The 26,682-nt window shown below is 42.8% G+C and overlaps 1 protein-coding gene across 1 annotated transcript in view; it reads left to right on the top strand.

Annotated features, from left to right (window-relative positions):
* The window catches only part of DLG2 (discs large MAGUK scaffold protein 2), a 1,028,485-nt gene that overhangs the window by 205,489 nt on the left and 796,314 nt on the right, over positions 1 to 26,682 (top strand). Inside the window, exon 6 of the mRNA XM_070749573.1 lies at positions 23,951 to 24,022. Coding sequence (XP_070605674.1) covers positions 23,951 to 24,022 — 72 coding nt within the window. The remainder of the gene's footprint in view (positions 1 to 23,950; positions 24,023 to 26,682) is intronic.

The raw sequence follows: 26,682 nt of genomic DNA, 5'->3' as shown, positions 1-26,682 counted from the left end.
GTATTCAAGAGGATCCTGCTTTGCAATCCCTGAGTGGTCGATCTGCAACAGACGGAATTTGGCTCTATTATTTATTTATTTATTCAATTTTCATGCCGCCCTTCTCCTTAGACTCAGGGCGGCTTACAACATGTTAGCAATAGCTTCTTTTTTTTTTTAAAACCGAGCCAGCCTATTGCCCCCACAATACGGGTCCTCATTTTACCCACCTCGTAAGGATGGAAGGCTGAGTCAACCTTGAGCCGGTGATGAGATTTGAACCGCTGACCTACAGATCTACAGTCAGCTTTTGTGGCCTGCAGTACAGCACTCTACCTGCTGCGCCACCCCGGCTCTGATGTGAACTATAGATAACATAGAAAGCATAAATTATTTAACTTTAATAAACTTAGTACCAATTGCAATTTAATGAAAATAATTATTAATCATTAACTATAATGCATACAAATCAGGAAGGGTGATTGAATGCAACTGTCTTTCTAGATATACCCATGTTTCTCCCACACTCCGTGGACTACATTGGCTGCCGGACATAATTCAAAGTGTTGGTGATGACCTATAAAGCCCTACCTGGCATCAGACCAGATTACTTATGGGACCGCCTTCTGCCGCACAATTCCCAGTGACCGATTAGGTCCCATAGAGTTGGCCTTCTCCAGGTCCCGTTGACCAGACAATGTCGTCTGGCGGGACCTAGGGGAAGAGCCTTCTCTGTGGCAGCTCCGGCCCTCTGGAATCAAATAAGTTTTTTTTAAAGCCCTAACCAGGGGATAAAATAATGTGCTGAAACTGACCTTACTTACTCACTCACTCACTCACTCATTCATTCATTCATTCATTTATTTATTTAATTTGTATGCCGCCCCTCTCCGTAGACTCGGGGCGGCTCACAGCAGTAATAGAAAAACAATATACAATACAAATCTAATAATTAAAACTAAAAACCCATAATTTAAAAAACATGCACATAATATACCATACATAAACAATATAGGCCTGTGGAAGTTATCTCAGTTCCCCCATGCCTGACAGCAGAGGTGGGTTTTAAGGAGCTTACAAAAGGCGAGGAGGGTGGGGGCAATTCTGATCTCTGGGGGGAGCTGGTTCCAGAACATCGGGGTCGCCACAGAGAAGGCTCTTCCCCTGGGTCTCGCCAAACGACATTGTTTAGTCGACAGGACCCGGAGAAGGCCCACTCTGTGGGACCTAACTGGTCGCTGGGATTCGTGCGGCAGAAGGCAGTCCCAGAGATATTCTGGTCCGATGCCATGAAGGGCTTTATAGGTCATAACCAACACTTTGAATTGTGACCGGAAACTGATCGGCAACCAATGCAGACTGCGGAGTGCTGGTGTAACATGGGCATACTTAGGGAAGCCCATGATTGCTCTCGCAGCTGCATTCTGCACGATCTGAAGTTTCCGAACACTTTTCAAAGGTAGCCCCATGTAGAGAGCATTACAGTAGTCGAACTTCGAGGTGATGAGGGCATGAGTGGCTGTGAACCATGAGTCCCGGTCCAAATAGGGCCGCAACTGGTGCACCAGGCGAACCTGCCTTTAGGTGGTTTGAGACTCAGTTGACCCCTTCTTCTGTGAATAGCCCTTCAAGTTCTAGAAGACAGCTATCATGTCCCCCTCTGACTCCCCAAGGGGACAAAGAAAAACATTTCCTCAGGGAAATCTCTGAGTTTTGATGTGCCTCGGAAACCCTTAGCTATTTTAATCTTGCAAATTAAGGATCATGCATTTACCATCAGGAATGCAATATTAATACCCAGCGTTAGATGTTGCTCGGTAAGGCAGGAGGGGATATAATGAAATATGCAGGAAGCTGCCGCTCGGAAATTTTCTTAGCCTGCAAAAGAGGTTTCATGCTTTGTTTAAATTTCATTTCCTTCTCCACAGCACATGAGAGCCCTTTCCACATTTCTGGGAGGTTTTATTCTTTTTTAAATTAAGAAAAAAAGCTCTTGAGTGTTTGAAATGGCATGTTTCAGTTTGCACGGATTTTGACCGTGACTGTTTTCTTGAAGATCCCTAATTCCGGGCACGTCCGTCTAAATATTCCCTCTGAATTCTTCCTTCGGGATTTAATGAAACAGAGGGAGGAAGGCAAAATTGTTCCCCATCCTGCAGCCTTGAACCAAGGGACGCTATGCAGGACCGTCATATAGACTACTACACAGGAAGTCCTTATCTTATGACCCCCCAAATTTCCATTGACAAGCAAGGCAGTGGCGAAGTGACTCTTTGCCCCATTTTACGGCCATTTTCCACACCGTTGTTAAATGAATCATTGACTCTATAAATAGGAGGAAATATATAAGGTCACCTACTTAGAAACATAGAAGATTGACGGCAGAAAAAGACCTCATGGTCCATTTAGACTGCCCTTATACTATTTCCTGTATTTTATCTTAGGATGGATCTATGTTTATCCCAGGCATGTTTAATATTCAGTGACTGTGGATTTACCAATCACGTCTGCTGGAAGTTTGTTCCAAGCATCTACTACTCTTTCAGTAAAATAATATTTTCTCACGTTGCTTCTTATCTTTCCCCCAACTAACCTCAGATTGTGCCCCCGTGCTCTTGTGTTTACTTTCCTATTAAAAACACTTCCCTTCTGGACCTTATTTAACCCTTTAACATATTTAAATGTTTCGATCATATCCCCCAAACAAACAAATAAATAAATAAACTTATAGATGATATTATGTCCTTATATAGAAAATAAGAATTTAACAAATACAAACCATGTAAACAGGAAAATATGGGTTCAATCATGTAGCTTATAGCCATATCTTACACTTTCTGGCATTTTCTGTCTTTTGACACAATTCTTTGTGTGTTTCAGTAAGCAAAAAAGAGTTTTCTGGAGGTTAGTAAGATGTAAAAAGGGTATGTTAGTACAAAGGTCGTAACCATGTAGAAATAATGATAAATATATATCAATAATGATGAACATGAAATAATGATTAATGTGTGTTTTCCTCATAGTGAAGAGAAGGATAAGGCGAAATAGTAATCTGTTTGTTTATTTGTTTGTTTCCAAAAGAACAAAAAAAAAAGTTTCGCCATCCTTGTTCTAGTCCAACCCTCCGCTCAGCCCAGAAACTATTTTTATTTATTTATTTGTTTGTTTGTTTGCTTGCTTGCTTGCTTACTTAATTACTTACTTACTTACTTACTTATATCCAATACACAATAATACACAATGAGGGTTATAGAGCAGTGTTTTTCAACCGGTGTGCCGCGGCACACTGGTGTGCCGCGAGACATGATCAGGTGTGCCGCGACGCTCAGCTTCTGAGACCGGAAGCTGAGCTTTATTCTCCGCGGCCAGCTGGAGCTTCCCTGGCAGGGGCGGCAATAAATCTCCTTTGGGGTCCGGCGGGAGGGCCCCAAATTTGTTCAATTTGTGCCAGCGCACCCCAAAATGCCCCCCGTGCACCCTTTTCCAGGGGTACGCAGAGAGCCGCGGCCACCCGCCCGCCTGCCCGATTTCCCTCCGCGCGGCTGGGGACGTGGATCCACCGCCCTCACCAGCCCGATCTCCCTCCACCCGGCTGGGGAGGTGGATTCGCCGCCCCCGCCAGCCCGATTTCCCTCCGGTGGCTGGGGACGCGGATCCACCGCCCTCACCAGCCCGATCTCCCTCCACCCGGCTGGGGAGGTGGATTCGCCGCCCCCCGCCAGCCTGATTTCCCTCCGGTGGCTGGGGACGCGGATCCACCGCCCTCACCAGCCCGATCTCCCTCGACCCGGCTGGGGAGGTGGATTCGCCGCCCCCGCCAGCCCAATTTTCCTCCGCGCGGCTGGGGACACGGATCCACCGCTCTTGCCAGCCCGATCTCCCTCCACCCGGCTGGGGAGGTGGATTCGCCGCCCCCGCCAGCCCAATTTTCCTCCGCGCAGCTGGGGACACGGATCCACCGCCCTCACCAGCCCGATCTCCCTCCACCCGGCTGGGGAGGTGGATTCGCCGCCCCCGCCAGCCTGATTTCCCTCCGGTGGCTGGGGACGCGGATCCACCGCCCTCACCAGCCCGATCTCCCTCGACCCGGCTGGGGAGGTGGATTCGCCGCCCCCGCCAGCCCAATTTTCCTCCGCGCGGCTGGGGACACGGATCCACCGCTCTTGCCAGCCCGATCTCCCTCCACCCGGCTGGGGAGGTGGATTCGCCGCCCCCGCCAGCCCAATTTTCCTCCGCGCAGCTGGGGACACGGATCCACCGCCCTCACCAGCCCGATCTCCCTCCACCCGGCTGGGGAGGTGGATTCGCCGCCCCCGCCAGCCCGATTTCCCTCCGGTGGCTGGGGACGCGGATCCACCGCCCTCACCAGCCCGATCTCCCTCCACCCGGCTGGGGAGGTGGATTCGCCACCCCCGCCAGCCCAATTTCCCTCCGCGCGGCTGGGGATGCAGATCTACCGCCCTCGCCAGCCTGATCTCCCTCCGTGGGGGGGGGGGGGGCGACGAACCGACGACCGGGGGATGTCTGTCCGTGTTAGGTGGTGCAGGGCAGGCACAGGTAACCCCAGGGGAGAACAAGGGAGGGAGAAAAAGGAAAGAGAGAGAAAGGGAGGGAGAGAAAATTGAATGAAGGAGGGAGAGAAAGAAAGAAAGAGTAAGAGGTAGAAAGGATACAGAAAAAGGAAGAGAAAGGGAGGGGGAGAAAGGAAAGAGGGAGGAAGGGGGGAGAGAAAGAAGATATGAAGGAAGGAGAAAAAGAAAGAGAGATAGAAAGGAAAGAGGGAGAAAGGAATGAGAGAGAAAGGGGGAGAGAAAGAGAGATAGCAAGAGAGAGAGAGAAAGATAGCAAGAGAGAGAGAGCAAGGGGGGGAACGAGGGAGAAAGAAACACATAGAGGGAGGGAAGGAGGGAGAGAGAAAGAGAGAAAGGAAGGGAGAAAGAAGGATGGAGAGAGGAAGGAAGGAAGAGAGAGAAAGAGGGAGGGAGAGAGAAATAGAGCGGAAGGGAGGAAGAGAGATTTTTTTTGTCCAAACTTTTTTTACACCCCCCCCCCTCAATGTTCCCCAGGATTTTGAAAATATGAAAAATGTACCGCGGCTCCAAAAAGGTTGGGAAACACTGTTATAGAGGATATAATCAGGTAGAATGTATTAAAGGGGAAATAGAGGAGAAAATAAAGGAGTGAAAGATAACTATGAGAGAATAGCAGAAAAAGATATAGGGATAGAAGAGAAGATATATGACATAGAGGAGAGACAATAGGGCAGGGGACGGTAGGCACTCTGGTGCACTTATGTACGCCCCTTACTGACCTCTTAGGAACTTGGTGAGGTCAACCATCGATAGTCTAAGGGTAAAGTGTTGGGGGTTAGGGGATGACACTACAGAGTCCGGTAGTAAATTCCACGCTTCAACAACTCGATTACTAAAGTCATGTTTGGAGCAGTTAATATTAAGCATTTATCTGTTGTGGGCTCTTGTGTTGTTGTGGTTGAAGCTGAAGTAGTCTTTGACAGGCAGGACACTGCAGCATGTGATCTTGTGGGCAATACTTAGATCATGTTTGAGGCATTTTAGTTCTAAGCTTCTAGACCCAGGATTGAAAGTCTAGTTTCGTAGGGTATTCTGTTACGGGTAGAGGAGTGAAGGGCTCTTCTGGTGAAGTATCTCTAGACATTTTCGACGGTATCAATGTCAGAAATGCGGTATGGGTTCCAAACAGATGAGCTGTATTCTAGGATGGGTCTAATACTAATACATTTGGATATTGCCTATCTGGACTTCAGCAAAGCCTTTGATATGGTTCCACATAAAGAGCTGATAGATAAATTAGTGAAGATTGGACTTAATCCCTGGATAGTTCAATGGATTTGCAGCTGGCTGAAGCGTAGACATCAGAGAGTTATTGTTAATGGCGAGTATTCTGAGCAGAGACAGGTTACAAGCGGTGTGCCACAAGGGTCTGTTCTGGGTCCTATTCTTTTTAATATGTTTGTGAGTGACATAGGGGAAGGTTTGGTAGGGAAGATTTGCCTATTTGCCGATGACTCTAAAGTGTGCAATAGGGTTGATATTCCTGGAGGTGTCTGTAATATGGTAAATGATTTAACTTTACTAGATAAATGGTCAAAGCAATGGAAACTGCAGTTTAATGTTTCCAAATGTAAAATAATGCACTTGGGGAAAAGGAATCCTCAATCTGAGTATTGTACTGGCAGTTCTGTGTTAGCAATAACTTCAGAAGAGAAGGATTTAGGGGTAGTGATTTCTGACAGTCTCAAAATGGATGAGCAGTGTGGTCGGGCAGTAGGAAAAGCAAGTAGGATGCTTGGCTGCATAGCTAGAGGTATAACAAGCAGGAAGAGGGAGATTGTGATCCCGCTATATAGATCACTGGTGAGACCACATTTGGAATACTGTGTTCTGTTCTGGAGACCTCACCTACAAAAAGATATTGACAAAATTGAACGGGTCCAAAGACGGACTACAAGAATGGTGGAAGGTCTTAAGCATAAAACATATCAGGAAAGACTTCATGAACTCAATCTGTATAGTCTGGAGGACAGAAGGAAAAGGGGGGACATGATCGAAACATTTAAATATGTCAAAGGGTTAAATAAGGTTCAGGAGGGAGGTGTTCTTAATAGGAAAGTGAACACAAGAACAAGGGGACACAATCTGAAGTTAGTTGGGGGAAAGATCAAAAGCAACATGAGAAAATATTACTTTACTGAAAGAGTAGTAGATCCTTGGAACAAACTTCCAGCAGACGTGGCTGGTAACTCCACGATAACTGAATTTAAACATGCCCGGGATAAACATAGATCCATCCTAAGATAAAATACAAAAAATAGTATAAGGGCAGACTAGATGGACCATGAGGTCTTTTTCTGCCGTCAGTCTTCTATGTTTCTATGTTTCTATTTCAGACAAATGGCTCTGCAAAGAGTTCTGTGTTTCTACAAGATCGCAACACTACGTGTTTCTCGTGTGAAAATGTAGTCGATGCCCCTTTTAATCTTCTGCAGATGGTGCCTGGCATTTTTAGCTGTGGCTTGCCAAGCATATTTTTTCCTAACACCCCCCCTTTTGGGGGGGCTTTCTCTCATACATCCAGCCAAAAGATATGGAAAGATATATTGTTTAAAAAAAAAAGAATTCCGAGTGAGGGCCAGAAGGAATTGTTAGATCTATTTAGAACGCTTGTCCTTTTTAATAAAATGTGTTATTTGGGGGGGGGGGAGATGTGTTAAAAAATCTCCTTCTTTCCAGTCTTGGTTACCGTAGACTCGAGCGCTGATTCTCCACTGGCTATAAAAATTAGTGTGTCTTTATTTTATTTTTATTTTTTTTAAATTTGTCGAACAAGTATAGCATAGTAGTTTATATCAGCTACGTAAGTAGATAGTAATGATAGAAGAAGACAATAAGACAGGGGCGGTATTTATTAATTCATTAATTCATTAATTCATTAATTCATTAATTCATTAATTCATTAATTCATTAATTCATTAATTCATTAATTCATTAATTCATTAATTCATTAATTCATTAATTCATTAATTCATTAATTCATTAATTCATTAATTCATTAATTCATTAATTCATTAATTCATTAATTCATTAAGCATGAGTCTTCGGAGAGGGGCGGCATACAAATCCAAATAATAAATAATAAATAAAATAAATTAATTCATTAATTCATTAATTCATTAATTCATTAATTCATTAATTCATTAATTCATTAATTCATTAATTCATTAATTCATTAATTCATTAATTCATTAATTCATTAATTCATTAATTCATTAATTCATTAATTTATTGTTAGAGTTGGAAGGGACCATGCGGGTCATCAAGTCCAACCCCCTGCCTAAGCAGGAACCCTATAGCATCCCAGCCAAATGGCAGTCCAATTTCCTCTTTAAAATGTCCAGAGTATTGGAGTTCACAACGTCCGCTGGTAGGTTGTTCCACTGGTTGATCGTTCTGACCGTCAAGAAGTTCTTCCTTATTTCCAGGTTGAATCTCTCCTTGGTCAGCTTCCAGCCGTTATGCACGCCCCTTACAAACCTCTTAGAAAAGGGGAGAGGTCAGCTGTAAACAATCTAAGGTTAAGGATTTGGGGATTTGGGGAAGAAATAATAGAGTCAGGTAGTGCATTCCAGATATTGATCATTCTATTGCTGAAGTCGTATTTTCTGCAGTCGAGTTTGGAGCGGTTTACATTAGAAACATTGATGGCAGAAAAAGACCTCATGGTCCATCTAGTCTGCCCTTATACTATTTCCTGTATTTTATCTTAGGATGGATATATGTTTATCCCAGGCATGTTTAAATTCAGTTACTGGGGATTTACCAACCACCTCTGTTGGAAGTTTGTTCCAAGCATCTACTACTCTTTCAGTAAAATAATATTTTCTCCCGTTGCTTCTGATCTTTCCCCCAAGTAACCTCAGATTGTGCCCCCTTGTTCTTGTGTTCATTTTCCTATTAAAAACACTTCCCTCCTGAACCTTATTTAAACCTTTAACATATTTAAATGTTTCGATTATGTCCCCCCTTTTCCTTCTGTCCTCCAGACTATACAGATTGAGTTCATTAAGTCTTTCCTGATACGTTTTATGCTTAAGAACTTCCACCATTCTTGTAGCCCGTCTTTGGACCCGTTCAATTTTATCAATATCTTTTTGTAGGTGAGGTCTCCAGAACTGAACACAGTATTCCAAATGGGGTCTCACCAGCGCTCTATACAGCAGGATCACAATCTCCCTCTTCCTGCTTGTTATACCTCTAGCTATGCAGCCAAGCATCTTACTTTCTTTTCCTACCGCCTGACTGCACTGTTCACACCCATTTTATTTATTTATTTATTTAATTCAACTTCTGTGCCGCCCAATCCTGAAGGACTAAGGGTGGTAAAATGACAACCCTCCAAGATTTTGGCCACCATGCTACTAAAAAGATGTTGAGACTTTAGAAAGAGTGCCCTGTTTCCTCCCAGGAGGTTCCTAGAGATGTTCCACAGAGGCTTCTCCCTGCCTTTTCTGGCCCTGTTTCCTCCCAGGAGATTCCTAGAGAGGCCCACAGAGGCTTCTCCCCACCTTTTCTGGCCCTGTTTCCTCCCAGGAGATTCCTAGAGAGGCCCACAGAGGCTTCTCCCCACCTTTTCTGGCCCTGTTTCCTCCCAGGAGATTCTTAGAGAGGCCCACAGAGGCTTCTCCCCACCTTTTCTGGCCCTGTTTCCTCCCAGGAGATTCTTAGAGAGGCCCACAGAGGCTTCTCCCTGCCTTTTCTGGCCCTGTTTCCTCCCAGGAGATTCCTAGAGAGGCCCCACGGAGGCTTCTCCCCACCTTTTCTGGCCCTGTTTCCTCCCAGGAGATTCCTAGAGAGGCCCACAGAGGCTTCTCCCCACCTTTTCTGGCCCTGTTTCCTCCCAGGAGATTCTTAGAGAGGCCCATAGAGGCTTCTCCCCACCTTTTCTGGCCCTGTTTCCTCCCAGGAGATTCCTAGAGAGGCCCCATGGAGGCTTCTCACCGCATTTTCCGGTTACAGTTTCGAAGTCTTAGGTCTGCAAGTGGCAAATGATGCTTGAGAAGAGGCAAAAAAAATCTTGAATACCTTGTTCTTATCTACAAAAGTTCGTAAGTAGAGGCGTTTGTAGGTAGAGATAGCACTGTATATTCTTTTTTTTCCAAAATATATTTTTGACATGGATATTACTTTGACTATCAATGTCTTCTTTAATGTCTTCTTCACCCCGTTTTTCTAACATTTCTGGCAAAAAAAACCCCCTAACCTCCCTCCTCAGCCCAGTGAGGCAATAATCTTTTATTTTCTCCTTTTTTAAAAAAAATGAGAGTCCCAATTTTTCCTAAAATGCCCTAGAATAATGCAACAATCAACGCCTATATAGACGGAAATTGGTAGTTAAACAGAGAGAACTAATTGCCAGGCATATGCTCTCCAAGAAAACCCAATGGCGTGGGTATCTTTTCAATCCATTCATCATTTCTTTCATTCATTTCTTGGCTTTGTGTTTTTTTCCCATTAATTTTCAAAATAAACGCACACTTTCGGTTACATCAGAGCAGCGAGAAACATTTCCAGACCAGTTTTTGCCTCATGCATTTTGATGGAAGAGATGCTTTTGAACTTCTTCTCAAAACAAAAGGAGCATTTCAGAGAATGCTTCTCGGGGATTTGGGATTCTTGTCATTATTTAATCATGAATTGGCCAAAGGGCCTAGAATAAAATGACTTATTCTACTGCGCAATCATTTCTCCAGCAACTACATCTCCTCCGATCTGATCTAACTGTAGTTCATAAAATCATATACCAAAATGTCCTTCCTGTTGGTGACTACTGCACCTTTAACCGCAAGAACACGTGAGCACATAATAGATTCAAATTAAATGGGGGAAAAGGAATCCTCAATTTGAGTATTGTATTGGCAGTTCTGTGCTAGCAAAAACTTCAGAAGAGAAGGATTTAGGGGTAGTGATTTCCGAACAGTCTCAAAATGGGTGAACAGTGCAGTCAGGCGGTAGGGAAAGCAAGTAGAATGCTTGGCTGCATAGCTAGAGGTATAACAAGCAGGAAGAGGGAGATTGTGATCCCGCTGTATAGAGCGCTGGTGAGACCACATTTGGAATATTCCTGTGTTCAGTTCCAGAGACCTCACCTACAAAAAGAGATTGATAAAATTGAAAGGGTCCAAAGACGGGCTACAAGAATGGTGGAAGGTCTTAAGCATAAAACGTATCAGGAAAGACTTGATGAACTCAATCTGTATAGTCTGGAGGACAGAAGGAAAAGGGGAGACATGATCGAAACATTTAAATATGTTAAAGGGTTAAATAAGGTCCAGGAGGGAAGTGTTTTTAATAGGAAAGTGAACACAAGAACAAGGGGGCACAATCTGAGGTTAGTTGGGGGAAAGATCAGAAGCAACGTGAGATAATATTACTTTGCTGAAAGAGTAGTAGATGCTTGGAACAAACTTCCAGCAGACATGGTTGGTAAATCCACAGTAACTGAATTTAAACATGCCTGGGATAAACATATAAGGGGCATGCATAAGTGCACTAAAGTGCCTTCCGACCCCTGTCCTATTGTCTCTCCTATATCTCCTATATCTTCTCTTCTATCCCTATATCTTTCTTCTATTCTCTCATTGATTATTTTATCCTATACTCTCTCTTTTATTCTTTCTCTAATTCTGTTTCCTCGAAGGTGTCCTCTATTACCTTCATTGTGTATTATTGTGTATTGGACAAAATAAATAAATAAAATAAAATAAAAAATAAACATCCTAAGATAAAATACAGTAAATAGTATAAGGGCAGACTAGATGGACCATGAGGTCTTTTTCTGCTGTCAGTCTTCTATATTTCTATTGTGTGGACTTAAAATCCCAGAATTCTTCAGTTCGACAGCACAGGCCATGGAAATCTGAGCATTGGAAGTCCGCATGCTTGGATGAAATCCATATTAGAGATGGCTAATTTAAGGAAATAATTATTGAGGTTTAAATAGTTGCGAACGGAACCGAGTCATCGTTTCGGCAAGCCTATTTCCCGTGGAGAAGGAAATATTAATGGCAATATTGGATAAGCACATAAATATTACATTTAAAGATCGCTACAGAAATCTATATATGGAGTTGCAGAATAGCTTGTGCCATCAAAGCTATAATGGGATTATGTATAGAGTCTGGCAAATGGCAGAAATATGTTTTGTCGAGAGGTAGGATTTTTCTATATAGTGCAGAATTAAGTAGCGTAATGGGGAAAAAAATACCTCTCGGTGCTCTTTTGCCTGTGGGATTTTGCAGATTTCATTTTCATGGTTAGGTTTTTTTTTAAAATGGCATGATATGCAGCTTTCTATCATGGCTCTAAGTATAGGTAAAAGAGAATAAAGAAACTCAGTTAAGCTTAATGGGGCAACTACAATCAATTCATTGGGATGGAATACAGTGATACCTCGTCTTACAAACACCTCGTCATACAAACTTTTCGAGATACAAACCCGGGATTTGAGATTTTTTTGCCTCTTCGTACAAACTATTTTCACCTTACAAACCCACCACCATTGCTGGGATGCCCTGCCTCCGGACTTCCGTTGCCAGCGAAGCGCCCGTTTTTGCGCTGCTGGGATTCCCCTGAGGCTCCCCTCCATGGGAAAACCCACCTCTGGACTTCCGTGTTTTTGTGATGCTGCAGGGGAATCCCAGCAGGGGAAACGGGCTCTTCGCTGGCAATGAAAGTCCGGAGGTGGGGTTTCCCAGTGAGGGGATCCTCAGTGAAATTGTAGCATCGCAAAAACACAGAGGTCCAGAGGTGGGGTTTCGAGGACTTCTGTGTTTTTCTGATGCTACGATTTCACTGATTTCACTGATGCTCCCTTCGCTGGGAAACCACACCTACGGACTTCCGTTGCCAGCGAGGCGCTCATTTTTGTGGTGCTGGGATTCCCCTGCAGCATCGCAAAAACACAGAAGTCCGGAGGTGGGGTTTCCCATGGAGGGGAGCCTCAGGGGAATCCCAGCAGCGCAAAAACGGGCGCTTCGGCTGGCAAAAAAGGGTGAGTTTTGGGCTTGCATGCATTAATCGCTTTTCCATTGATTCCTATGGGAAACATTGTTTCATCTTACAAACCTTTCACCTTACAAACCTCGTCCCGGAACCAATTAAGTTTGTAAGATGAGATATCACTGTAAAAGGCTACATTGGTGGATTAATAATAAAGCTTTATTACAGTCAAAGACCATCAATACAATAAAAACAGAACATCCAAGAACCATTTCAGATTCTTAGAATCTAAACATTTTAGTATCTCTTTGATGCCAGTAGCAGATTCTTGGATGATAAATGTAGTCCTTGACTTACAGCAGTTCGCTGACCATCCAAAGTTTTTTGACTCAAGCCTTCCATTATTGGATTACAGATAACCCTCGTCTTAGGAGTCCAACATTTCTGTGTTTAAGCAAGACAGTTGTTAAGTGAGTTTTCTTCCAGTTTTACGTCCTTTCTTGCCAATGTTGTTTATCACTGCGGTTGTTAAGTTAACAATATGGCTGTTATGTGAATCTGGCTTTGCTTGTCAGAAGGTCAGAAGGTCAGAAGGTCGCAAAGGGGGAATCACATGTTCCCAGGACACTCCAGCCACTCTTCGGAGAGGGGCGGCATACAAATCTAAGTAATAAATAAATAAATAAATCATAACTGTGAATCAGTTGCCGAGCGTCTGAATTCTGATCATGTGACGAGTTGCGGCAATGGTCATTAAGTGTAAAAAATGGCCGTAACTTCCCTTTTTTCAGCACCATAATAACTTTGAATGGTCACTAAATGTATGGGTGTAAGTTGAGGACTACTGTATGTTCTGTCTGGGTCACTCCGGAAGCCAAGACCAACCCAAAAAGAGAAGCCACACACACCGGTAAAAGGCAAAGGCAGTTTATAAAATTCAAGAAAAACACAGGTAACAGAAAATGTCCTTACAAACAGGAAAACGCTGTATCTTCAAGTATATACACAAAGGCAACAGTCCATGCAGCAATACAGGATTCTTGCTGCCAAGACGAGGCTGTAGATAGCAGACCTACACCTCCCACGGGTCTTCCAAACTCCTGGGCCACAAGCCAGGAACAGAGACGTCGAGAACAAAGCAGGTCACCGTAACTCCAACTGATAACACTCCACATAGCTTCAAGGGCTTGCCTGCCTTTTAAACCCTGCTAAGGAGGACCACACCCAAGCCCAGCTGTTCCTAATTCAGTGCTGATAATACTTCTTTAATTGCTCCTTTCTTTGATCTGAACGTCTCTGTCGATGTCAATGACGGCTTGTGCTTCATCACCTTATTACTCCAAGCTACTGGCTGGGGAAAGGCGCCCCCCCCCCCGGGGCTCTCATGCTGTTCTCCTTCGTCCCATTCCTGACTTTCCTCTCCCCCGTCCGACTGCTCAGCCCCCTCCTCTTCGCTGTCACCCTCCTCCGGGCATGGAGCCAGCAGAGACACAGCCGGTCCCTGAGCAGCCTCAGGCTGAACCACCACACTGTAATAGCTATGAAGCCCATACCTATGTAGTGTTGGGCCATGTGTAAGTAAGAAGTGTTCATTTGCTGGTGAAATTTATTATCCTATAAGAACATAAGAAGGAATCTATTGGATAAGAGATCGGACATTCTTCTCACAATCCTATAATACTGTGTTAGAAAAATTCCCCAGACCAAGAGAATAAAAGCAAAAGTCTTTATTAACAACATAATATAAAACATAGAAGAATATAGCAAACATAGAACACATTTGACCAGCATGATCATACAGGGACCTGGAGAGGTCACGGGAAGGGTACCCGTGTGTCCTTTGAAGGTAAAGTAGCCAACTACAAGGATCATCTTATATAGGTTTTTTATGTCTTGTTTACACCCCTGCTTCCTGTCCATCATTTGTCCATATATGGGTTTGTTTTTCTGTTCTTGCTTCCTATTTCATCATAGTTCCTCGGAACGCTCTATCTTAATCCATCAAGTGGTTTTCCCCTTTTCTTGGCCTGGAAAATAGGATTTCTTCATCTGTGATACAGGATATAAACATGTTTTTCTCCTCTTTTGCATTTTTTCCTGGCAAGGCCCACTATCCAAAGTTCGGAAGTTCAGTACGCTAATAAGTGTGTTTTATATCTAGGCCTTATATGCCTAGACTCTACAGGTATTTCTTACATACTGTAATTATATAATCTCATCTTTCTCCCCTCTCATCTTTCCTACTACCTTCTCCTATTAGTATATTGTGATTTATCAATTTGTGTTTGCATCTTATGATTTACAATCTATGATTTATAATTTTGTCATTTGTGTGTACAACGAGAGCTTATGCACTGTAGACAAATTTCTTGAGTGCCCAATCAGATTTGGCCAATAAATTCATGTTCTATTCTATTCTATTCCATTCCATTCCATTCTGTTTGATTCTATTCTGTTTGATTCTGTTCCATTCCGTTCCATTGAGTTGCATTGCGTTACTTTCCATTCCATTCCATTCCATTCCATTCTGTTGGGTTGTGTTCCGTTCTGTTCTGTTCCACTCTACTCCGTTCCATTCCATTCCATTGAGTTGCATTATGTTCCATTCTATTCTGCTCCATTCTATTCCGTTGCATTCCATTGCGTTCCGTTCCACTCCACTCCACTCCATTCTATTCTATTCTATTGGGTTGCATTCCATTCCGTTCTGGTCCGCCCCATCCCATCCCTTCCCTTCCCATCCCATTCCACTCCATTCTATACTGTTGGGTTGCGTTCCATTCCGTTCCATTCCACTCCACTCTATTCCATTATTTTCCATTCCATTGGGTTGCATTGCGTCCCGTTCTGTTCCTTCCCATTCCATTCCACTCCACTCCATTCCAATACAGCCTTCCCAATCCCCACGCTTTCTGTTACATTGCAACTGTATTGGTTATTCCTATGTCTTCATCTCTGCCCTTTCAGAAATTGATAATTCCTCCACGTAAAGTCTCAAAAGTGCTTTTCTGGAAAAGGGAACTGGACTGAAAAAACACTTTTGAGATTACCGTGACCTGGATGGCTGAGAATCTCTGCAGACATTCCTCCACATAATACCTTGAGTGAAGTTACAGGCTTTTTATTTTATTTATTTATTTATTCATTTGTCCAATACACAATACATATGGAAGAGAGTAGACAAGAAGTAATATATATAAAGATAATATGTAAAAATAGAGGAGAAGATATATGAAAGGAAGAAAATATATATGATATATGAGATAAAGGAGAGACAATTGGACAGGGGACGGAAGGCACACTAGTGCACTTATGTACACCCCTTACTGACCTCTTAGGAACCTGGGGAGGTCAATCGTGGAGAGTCTAAGGGAGAAATGTTGGGGGTTAGGGGTTGACACAATTGAGTCTGGTAATGAGTTCCACGCTTCGACAACTCGATTGTTAAAATCATATTTTTTACAGTCAAGTTTGTAGCGGTTAATATTAAGTTTGAATCTGTTGCATGCTCTTGTGTTGTTGCGGTTGAAGCTGAAGTAGTCGTTGACCGGTAGGACGTTGCAGCATATGATCTTGTGGGCAATACTTAAATCGTGTTTTAGGCGCTGTAGTTCTAAGCTTTCTAGGCCCAAGATTGTTAGTCTATTTTTGTAGGATATTCTGTTTCGAGTGGAGGAGTGAAGGGCTCTTCTGGTGAAATATCTTTGGACATTTTCAAGGGTGTTGATGTCCGAGATGTGGCATGGGTTCCAGACAGATGAGCTGTATTCAAGGATTTTCTAGAACTGCAGGTTCAGGGCAGTCTTTTGAGAGTCCAGTGGCCTTAGCTTGGGTCTTGCTTTAAGCAGCTGCAGAGGTTAAAGATACAAAACGTAGAAAGGAAGAGTCAACCCTATTCAACAATTCCATGGAGCGTTCATTGCGTGAAAAGTAGCTTTTCAACGAGTTCTTCCTTCATGTGTTGTATTGAAAAAGTGTGACCTATCCATGATAGGCCTGGTCCCACAAGAAGTATGAAAACTGGTGTCCCATTGAATTAATTTGAAATGAAAATTTATTTATTTATTATTTATTAATTGGATTTGTATGCCATCCCTCTCCAACGACTCGAGGTGGCTCACAACATATCAAAAAACATAACAATACATCTGGATCCAATTAATGTAATTGAAAAAAACAGTTCTAATATAATTAAAAATATCCATTACCATTCAATCAGTGAAACACACTAAAACACTCATTGGTCAGGAGGGAAGATCTAATGATCAGTGAAAGGCTGCCAAATTTTTTACAACCACACTGCGGGCGTGGCTTATTTGTGGGTGGGGCTTGCCAGCCATGTGACAATCATGTGACTCTCCTCGCCACAAAAAGATACAATTTCCCTATCTATTTACTATTACTGAACATCCAAAATATACTATTTAATTCTAGGTATCTATGCCATATGTGTACATACATATTACACACAGGCACACAAAAATGATCTACTATATAAACTGTATGTGTATGTACACACACACACACACACGCACGCACAGCTCTTTTAAAATTATACACATTCAAACTCATTTATTGCAATAGGAAAAATATACCCAGAGCCCAGAAGGGGAAAAAAAGAAAAAAAATTCAAAATTTTTCTATTGGTTCTGCATACCTGACCTGTTGCTTGTACACTTAGGATTTTTTAAACAATATTGATTGTTTCCTCATTGCTTATTTGACCCCTGTGACAATCATTAAGTGTTGTCTTAAGTCTTGACAAATATATATTTTCTTTTATGTACACTGAGAGCATCTGCACCAAAGACAAATCCCTTGTGTGTCCAATCACACGTGGCCAATAAGAATTCTATTCTATTCTATCTATTCTATTCTATTCTATTCTATTCTGTTCTATTCTATTCCACTCTACACTACACTACACTCTACACTCTACACTCTACTCTACTCCTACTCCTACTCTACTCTACTCTATTCTATTCTACACTCTACACTCTACACTCTACTCTACTCTACTCTACTCCTACTCTACTCTATTCTATTCTACACTCTACACTCTACACTCTACTCCTACTCTACTCTACTCTACTCTACTCTATTCTATTCTACACTCTACACTCTACACTCTACTCCTACTCTACTCTATTCTATTCTATTCTATTCTACACTCTACACTCTACTCCTACTCTACTCTACTCTATTCTACACTCTACACTCTACACTCTACTCTACTCCTACTCTACTCTACTCTACTCTACTCTATTCTATTCTAAACAAAACCCCATTGACTACTGTAGTCAATAATTGAAGATCTGTTTGTAGTTCTGCAATCATGGACATTTTTCTCCTAAGCCAAGAAACACAGGATATACCAATGCAAGACATATTTGGGAACCTTTTGTAAAGGTTATATTTTAAGCTGGGGAAATAGGGAATTAGAATGCCAAGATCCATGAACTGGAAATCACACTGAAGGACACATTTCCAATCCTACATAAAAATCCTGTTTACTATCATGCACTCTTTATATCAACAATATAATTTAGGCATCAGTGCAATGGGGAGCATGTGTCATTAGAGGTTGAACTTGACTTGCCGGCATGTAATTAACATTGCTGCTAATTGGGAATGAGAAGCTAAGGATAGCCCTCTTGGGGTCTCGCGATAAATTCAAATCTATTATTCGCTCTCCATGTTTTATTGAATGTCTTCTTGCTAAAACACCAGAAGTTGGATCTCAGCCTTGGCGTAGAATATTAATTTTCCTATCTCTTTGATCGCACGGGGTAGTTTATGGCATAATTAGAAAACAGAACTCAATCATCTTGAGCTTTTACATTCCAATTACGGAATTGCCTGTGATTTTATTAATTTCAGCCAGTTCATTGTCTTTGGATAAATACAATTAAGTTGCAATGAACAGCAAGGAAAATGTTCATGTTGTCTTTTGTAGAGTAGAAATGTGTTCTAATCTACAGGAAACTGGATATTAAATTATGTTTCCTTCTTCTTAGATTCCCATTGATCCCACATTAATGAGTGCAGAGATAACATAGAATAAAACTGCAAATGGAGACAGTATTTCCACCCCTTATTATATTTTCTATGGAATGGCTTTGCACACATGTGTCTTATGTTGAAAAGGAGAATCCAGGACTACCGGTAGTCCTCAATTTACAACAATTCATTTAGTGACTGCTTGAAGTTACAACAGCACTGAAAAAGTGACTTATGATCAGTGATGGGCTGCCAAAATTTTACTGCCACACTATTGAGATGGCTTATTTGTGGGTGTGGCTTGATGGTAATGTGATCGGGTAGGAGTGGCTTGCCAGCTATGTGACCAGGTGGGAGTGGCTTGACAATCACGTGACTGGAGTGACTTAAAGGTCATGTGACTGGGTGGGAGTTGCTTACCAACAAAGATAATTTTTCTAATAGGTGCTTGGACTCTTTTTCAGTTGATTAAATCACATTATTTGAATAGCCACCAAAAGGACAAATGATAGACAGCATTATTTGTTGACGAGCAGAGTAACATTTTAAGGTTCAGTATGTGTTGTGGTTAGCTCTGGCCCAGCTCCTGCCCCAAGGAATGTGCAGGTGGATATGGAGGAAACATCCACATGCTGCAGGCCTGTTTTACTCCCGATGGAATCTGCCAACGAAGCCTCCTCTGACCAAGGAAGCATGAGTGACCGCCTCCTGCCGCACGAATCCCAGTGACCGGTTAGGTCCCACAGAGTTGGCCTTCTCCGGGTCCCGTCGACTAAACAATGTCATTTGGCGGGACCCAGGAGAAGAACCTTCTCTGTGGCAGCCTCGACCCTCTGGAACCAGCTCCCCCCAGATATCAGAGTTGCCCCCACCATCCTTGCCTTTCACAAGCTCCTTAAAACCCACCTCTGTTGTCAGGCATGGGGGAATTGAAAATTTTTTCTCCCTTGCCCCTAGGCTTATAGAATTTATACATGGTATGTTTGTTGGTATGATTGGTCTCTTAAATTGGGGTTTTTTAAAATTACTTTTTAATATTAGATTTGTTACATTGTTTTTTATTGTTGTTAGCCGCCCCGAGTCTTCGGAGAGGGGCGGCATACAAATCTAAATAAACTAAACTAAACTAAACTAAACTAAGAGGGGGTTTTGGCAGACAGCCCAGGAGGAGATCAATCATCTGTATCATCCTTGGATTCTAAACAAGAATTAATGACACATCCACGCATGCGTAGAGTGATGCATAGGAGACAACAACTGAAGGATTATTACAAGAGAAAATGAGGCCACCTGTGGTTGGGTGGGGCTCCAGTAATTAGGGCTGCTGCTATAAATAGCAGCGTGTGGGTTTGGCCGTTGTGAAAGAGTATCTGATTGCAGTTCTTCAGGAATCGTGTGATGTTGTTTTCTGGACTTTGTTTGTTGATTTTTCACGCCTTTGAAACCAAAGCAGAGCAACGTGTGTGTGTGTCTCACTTCGTTGGAAGAAGAAGGGGTGTGAAGTTTCTTCACAGCTGCTAGCTAAGTACTTAATAACTGCTTAAGGGAAATTGTACAGACTACCCGGTTGTTTTGGGACGAGTGCTCTTTGCCATACAAAAAGAGTGCTTAGTTTATTTTGAATTTTGTGATAAAGAACATTGTTTTGAATTTTCAAACGTGTGTATGTGTCTGAAATTTGTACCCTTGAATTTTTGGGAGGCTCCTACCAGAGAGCCCGGCAGAATGGTATGATAACAGATAGGCAAGTAGCTCAATTTTCACTAATTTTCTGTAGTGAAATGCAGCAAAGTTCACTCACTTAGCCACAGAAATTTTGGAGTCCATTGTCGTCATCCGTCAAAGCCAACCTCCAATATCAATAGTTTCTCAAAGCTTTCTGGAACTTCATTAGCAACCTTAACAGGAAAGATGGCAATGTAATTTCTAGGGTGAATTTGGATAGTGCAACTTGGAGGCTCTTGTGTTTTGGCATCTGGGATTTTTCTTTGAGCAAGACCGAGATCCCATAGATATTCTATGCATGGAGAGAGTTTGAAAAGTCTTTGATAAAAAATCTCTCATCAAAGGCCTCTGGGCAACTCAGCTGCTGTGAGATAAGCGGGAAGATGCTCTCAACGATTGGCGGCAGGCTAAAAAATGGGAAAACAGCAAGAACAGACAAAGGGATAATTCGGAAAAGAGATGAGATACGCATAGCGGGGTTGGTGCATTTTAATTTGTTGATAAATGATCTGAATTCAGAATAAGAGACTTGGAAGCAGGGGTGGGCAGCAGGCAGGACAGGGTGGAACGCAGTTCCACCGGCGGAAATGAAGATGCGTGCGCAGCTCCAGCTGATCGGCAGCTGTCACTTCCTGGATTACTGGTCTCGGCTTGGCTTCCATTTTTCCCTTGCTGCTGCTGCTGCTGTGTCTGCGCTCCTTGCTTTTTTCCTCTTTCCTCCTTCCTGGCCTCGGACGAGCTTCCCCCTCTCTGGCCCGGCTCCCCTCCAGCCTCACGCGGCCACCTCCTGCCTGTGGTGCAAGCTGAAGGCGTGGGTGGAAGCGGCGCTGGCAGCGTTTATGCTTCTGGCAGCTCCTGTTCACCTAGCTACTCAGCCTGAGGCGGGGGGGTGGGGGGGTGACCCAGGGAAGAGAGCGCGGAAAACGCAAAGCAAATTGTCACTCCAGCGAGCGACACTGGTGAGGTTGTAAGTCGAGGATTTAACAGTTCACTTTATTTTTTATTTTATTTTATTTTATTGTTAGAGTTGAAAGGGACCATGCAGGTCATCAAGTCCAATCCCCTGCATGAGCAGGAATCCTAAAGCACCCCAGCCAAGTGGCAGTCCAATCTCCTCTTGAAAGTGTCCAGAGTTGGGGAGTTCACAACCTCCGCAGGCAGGTTGTTCCACTGGTTCATCGCTCTGACCGTCAGGAAGTTCTTCCTTACTTCTAGGTTGAATCTCTCCTTGGTCAGCTTCCAGCCGTTGTTCCTTGTCCGGCCCTCTGGTGCTCTGGAGAATAGAGTGGCCCCCTCCTGTCTATGGCAACCCCTCATATACCTGTAGACTGTTATCATGTCCCCTCTGGCCCTCCTTTTCTCTAGGCTATCCATGCCCAGTTCCCGCAATCTCTTTTTGTAAGTCTTGGTTTCAAGTCCCCTAATCATTTTGGTTGATGATGATTGTTCAAGCCACTCCCACCTGATCACATGGCCAGCAAGCCTTTCCTACCCAGTCACAGGACCATTAAGCCACACCCACAAAATAAGCCACACCCACAACATGGCAGTAAAAATTTTGGCTGCCCATTACTGCTTGGAAGGGACCTTAGTCCAACCTCCTACTTAGGCGGGAAACCGTACACTACTTCAGACAGATGGAAATCCAACATCTTCTTAAAAATCCCTCCCAACACTGTTGTTCTGTTATTCCGTTATTCTAGTACAGTGATGGTGAATCTTTTTTCCTTCAGTGGTGAAAGCATGTGCACAAACAATTCAATTCAGTTCAATTGATTAGATTTGTATGCCGCCCCTCTCCATAGACTCGGGGCGGCTCACAACAATAATAACACAATATATAACAAATCTAATAATTAAAAGTCATTAAAAAACCCTTATTAAAAAGAAAACGTACACACAAACATACCATGCATAAACTGTATAGGCCTGGGGGAGATGTCTCAGTTCCCCCATGCCTGACGGCAGAGGTGGGTTTTAAGAAGTTTACGAAAGACAAGGAGGGTGGGGGCAGTTCTAATCTCCGGGGGGAGCTGGTTCCAGAGAGTCGGGGGCCGCCACAGAGAAGGCTCTTCCCCTGGGTCCCGCCAAACGACATTGTTTAGTCGACAGGACCCGGAGAAGCCCAACTCTGTGGGACCTAACTGGTCACTGGGATTCGTGCGGCAGAAGGCAGTCCCGGAGATATTCTGGTCCGATGCCATGAAGGGCTTTATAGGTCATAACCAACACTTTGAATTGTGACCGGAAACTGATCGGCAACCAATGCAGACTGTGTAGTGTTGGTGTAACATGGGCATACCTAGTGGGGAGCTGGTTCCAGAGGGTCGGAGCCGCCACAGAGAAGGCTCTTCCCCTGGGTCCCGCCACACAAATGATCGTGCCTGCACGAGTGCCTATGCCAGTGATGGCGAACCTATGGCATGGGTGCCACAAGTAGCATGCGGAGCCATATCTGGTGGCACATGTGCCTTTGCCCCAGCTCAGCCCCAACATGCATGTGTGTGCTGGCCAGCTGATTTTTGGCTCGCACAGAGGCTCTGGGAGGGTGTTTTTGGCTTCCAGAGGGCTTCTGGGGGACGGGGGAGGACATTTGTACCTCTGCTGGCTCCAGGGAAACTTTTGGAGCCTAGGGAGGGTGAAACATGAGCCTACTGGGCTCATCAGAAATTGCGAAACAGGCTGTTTCCAGAGGGCAGTGGAAGCTGTTTTTGCCTTCCTATGCATTGAATTGTGGGTGTGGGCAGTTGGGCATGCATGATAGCACATGTCCATGCTCTTTCGGCACCCGAGGAAAAAAAGGTTTGCCACCACTGGCCTACACCCATAATTCAATGTCTGGCGAGGTCAAAAATGGCCTCCCCTGCCACGCTGGATGCCCTCTGGAGGCTGGAAACGGTTAATTCAGTTACTGTGGATTGACCAACCGCATCTGCTGCAAGTTTGTTCCAAGCATCTACTACTCTTTCGGTAAAATAATATATTCTCCCGTTGCTTCTGATCTTAGAAACATAGAAACATAGAAGATTGATGGCAGAAAACGACCTCATGGTCCATCTAGTCTGCCCTTATACCAGTGGTTCTCAACCTGGAGGTCGGGACTCCTTTGGGGGTCGAATGACCATTTCACGGGGGCCGCCTGAGACCCTAGGAAAAGACAAATTTCTCCTGGTATTAGGAACTAAAGCTTCTATTCTTTCTTCCTTTCTTTCTTTCTTTCTTTCTTTCTTTCTTTCTTTCTTTCTTTCTTTCTTTCTTTCTTTCTTTCTTTCTTTCTTTCTTTCTTTCTTTCTTTCTTAGATTTGTATTCTGGTATCTTGGAACATATTTTTACAATCCGACCAATCAGGCGTTTACAGTGGGGGTGTCTCTCTGACCTTCTTGCCAATCAGCTCAAAGCTCTGTTGAGAGAATTGGGGCTAGACTTATGGTTGGGAGTCACCACGACACGAGGAACTGTATTAAGGGGTTGCGGCCTTAGAAAGGTTCAGAACCACTGCCTTATACTATTTCCTGTATTTTGTCTTAGGATGGATTTATGTTTATCCCAGGCATGTTTAAGTTCAGTTACTATGGATTTACCAACCGCGTCTGCTGGAAGTTTGTTCCAAGCATCTACTACTCTTTCAGTAAAATAATATTTTCTCACGTTGCTTCTGGTCGTAAGTCACCGATATTTTTACACAAACCTGTCTTTTATTTGTTTGCAGCAGAGTCACACAAGGTGTCCTGCCCACAAGTGTTCCGTTGAATCTCCTGGATGGCTGCCTATTCAACATTCTGTAAGTGAGAACATTTCTTTCTTCTCTGGTGTGATGATTTTGAAAGAAAGATGGAAACGGGTGTATGCTAGAAATAGACACAAGGACCTAGCAATAAAATAAAATAAAAAGTTCTCAAGGAGCCTCCCCAGCCCCCAATGGAGGGGGCCCGACCCACACCGATCTGTATAGATTTCTTCTGAAATTTAATTTTAGCAATTTTGCTATGGCTGTGAGTTTTCCTAATTCTTTGTAATCGTGCAATCTGCAGAAAACCAGTTTGCTAGGTGTCAGTCCTTGTTTAACAACACAAATCGGAAGCTGTGGCTTTAAGTGGAACGGTTGTAAATTGAAAAAAGAAACCCACATAGGGCCACTTCACTTAATGACAGCAGTTCTGGCAGTTCTGGTTACTGTCATTAAGCAAGGACCACATGAGTTATTAAACGAAGACCTCATGCAACCATGACTTTCGACTTCCTTCTGTCTTTCCCATTGATTTTGATAGGGGGAATCCAGCAGAGTAGGTCACAAATTGTGATTACCGTATTTTTTGGTGTATAAGACTCACCTTTATTTATACATGGTATGTTTGTTGGTATGATTGGTCTCTTAAATTGGGGTTTTTTAGATTACTTTTTAATATTAGATTTGTTGCATTGTTTTTTATTGTTGTTAGCCGCCCTGAGTCTTCGGAGAGGGGCGGCATACAAATCTAAATAAATTAAACTAAACTAAACTAAACTTTTTCCTCCCTAAAAGAGCCTGATAATATGGGTGCATTTTATAATGTAGCTTCCCACCCCCCCAGCCCTAACTAGCTGCTAACAATTTTCCCAGCTCTTTCTTTGCAGGCTCTTTCATTGTTTCTCTCTGCAAAGAATGTTTTCCAAGCCCTAAGTCTTTGCAGGAGGTTTTTCATTGCTCTAACTTGTTACGAATAAGCTTCTTTCCAGCCCTAACCAGGTGTTAATAATATTCCTAGCTCTTACCTGCTTGCGAGCTCTTTCATTGTTACTCTCTGCAAAGAATGTTTTCCAAGCCCTAAGTCTCTGCAGGGTTTTTTTCCATTGCTCTAACTTGCTCTGAATAAGTTTTTTTCAAGCCCTAACCAGGTGCTAACAATGTTCCCAGCTCTTACCGCCTTGCAAGCTCTTTCATTGTTATTCTTTGCTAAGAATGTTTTCCAAACCCTGCCTTTCTAGTGCCTCCCCCTCCCATTGTTCTAATTTGCTCTGAATATGTTTCTTTCCAGCCCTAACCAGGTGCTAACGATGTTTCCATCTCTTACCGGCTTGCAAGCTCTTTCATTGTTACTCTCTGCAAAGAATGTTTTCCAAGCCCTAAATATTTGCAGGGTTTTTTTTCCATTGGTCTAACTTGCTCCAAATGTTTCTTTCCAGTCCTAACCAGGTGCTAACGATGTTTCCAGCTATTAGTGGGTTGCAAGCTCTTTCATCGTTACTTTCTCCGAATAAGGTTGTTTTTTTAAAGCCCTAACCAGAGGATAAAATAATGTGCTGAAGCTGACCAGACTAAGGACGCTAACCAGATGAATATCTGGCAAGCAGATTCTTTTCCCTATTTACCCCCCAAAAAACTAAGGTGCGTCTTATACTTCGGTGCACTTTATACTCTGAAAAATACGGTACATGGATGTTACCAGGACCAAAAATACAAGTCCAAGCAAACCATTGCTTCAGTGACATTGTATATTTGAATGGTCACCAAACAAGCGGTTGTTAAACAAGGAACACCAGAATAGATTTTTTTTAAAAAAAATCTGTAAATGTTTTGCCGATGATGGCTAGCATAAATTCACAGAGAAAAATAGTTTTATGCTCTTTCGATTTTCTATACTTTTGTTTATGTGTAGTTCAGGTGGCCCATTTCCAACCACAGGCTGCAGCTGCAAATTTGTGCACACAGTGCATTTAATGTTTTATTAAGTTGAGTGTGATGTATGGCTCTGTTAACACAAATAAGAGTTGGTTGAAGTATCATCACGGATATGTCAATATGCTGTGCAACCCACTTAAAAATGTGTGCTGAAGTTTGAATTTTGGGACTTGATTGGTGTGAAACAATTGAACCTCTGATCCAAAGTAGAAAGGTTCAAAGGGCCAAGCTGGAGATGTATTCATTTTGATTTTTTTAAAAAAAATAGTTTATTAAGTTTCATATTAAAAAAGGATGGAGATAAGAACGGGGGTATGGTTAAAAAGAAATAAAGGTAACAAACAGGTGATTACATCATTGTGTAAATAGTTCTGTTATATACAAAGAATTATAAATGCTATAAGTAATTATCTTGGGAGAAGAGTTACATTTCGTGACAATAGATACATGATGTATTTACAGCAGACATAGAATATATGTGTGTAATATATATGATATATATTAAGTAGCATTTAACTAAATAGTAAATATAACACCATTATAATAGACCCTGAAAAGAAGAAAGAAAGAAAGGAAATAGAGAAGTCAAAGAAAAGGATATAGAATAGAGAGAAACAGGTATAGAAAGAAAGAAAAGGGATAAAGTCTGTGTATTTGCAGATGTTTGTAGGGTGTGCAACATAATAGTACATTGGAGTGGTAAGTGTGGATGATGAAGAAAAAAATATAAAAGGTTAATATAAAAATAAATTTGATTGGGAGTAGTTAGAGAGATAAAAAAG

The sequence above is a fragment of the Erythrolamprus reginae genome, chromosome 4 (genome assembly GCF_031021105.1).
Source record: "Erythrolamprus reginae isolate rEryReg1 chromosome 4, rEryReg1.hap1, whole genome shotgun sequence".
Lineage (NCBI taxonomy): Eukaryota > Metazoa > Chordata > Lepidosauria > Squamata > Dipsadidae > Erythrolamprus > Erythrolamprus reginae.
Note: the sequence above shows the minus strand (reverse complement) of the source record. Positions and strands in the feature narration are given on the sequence as shown.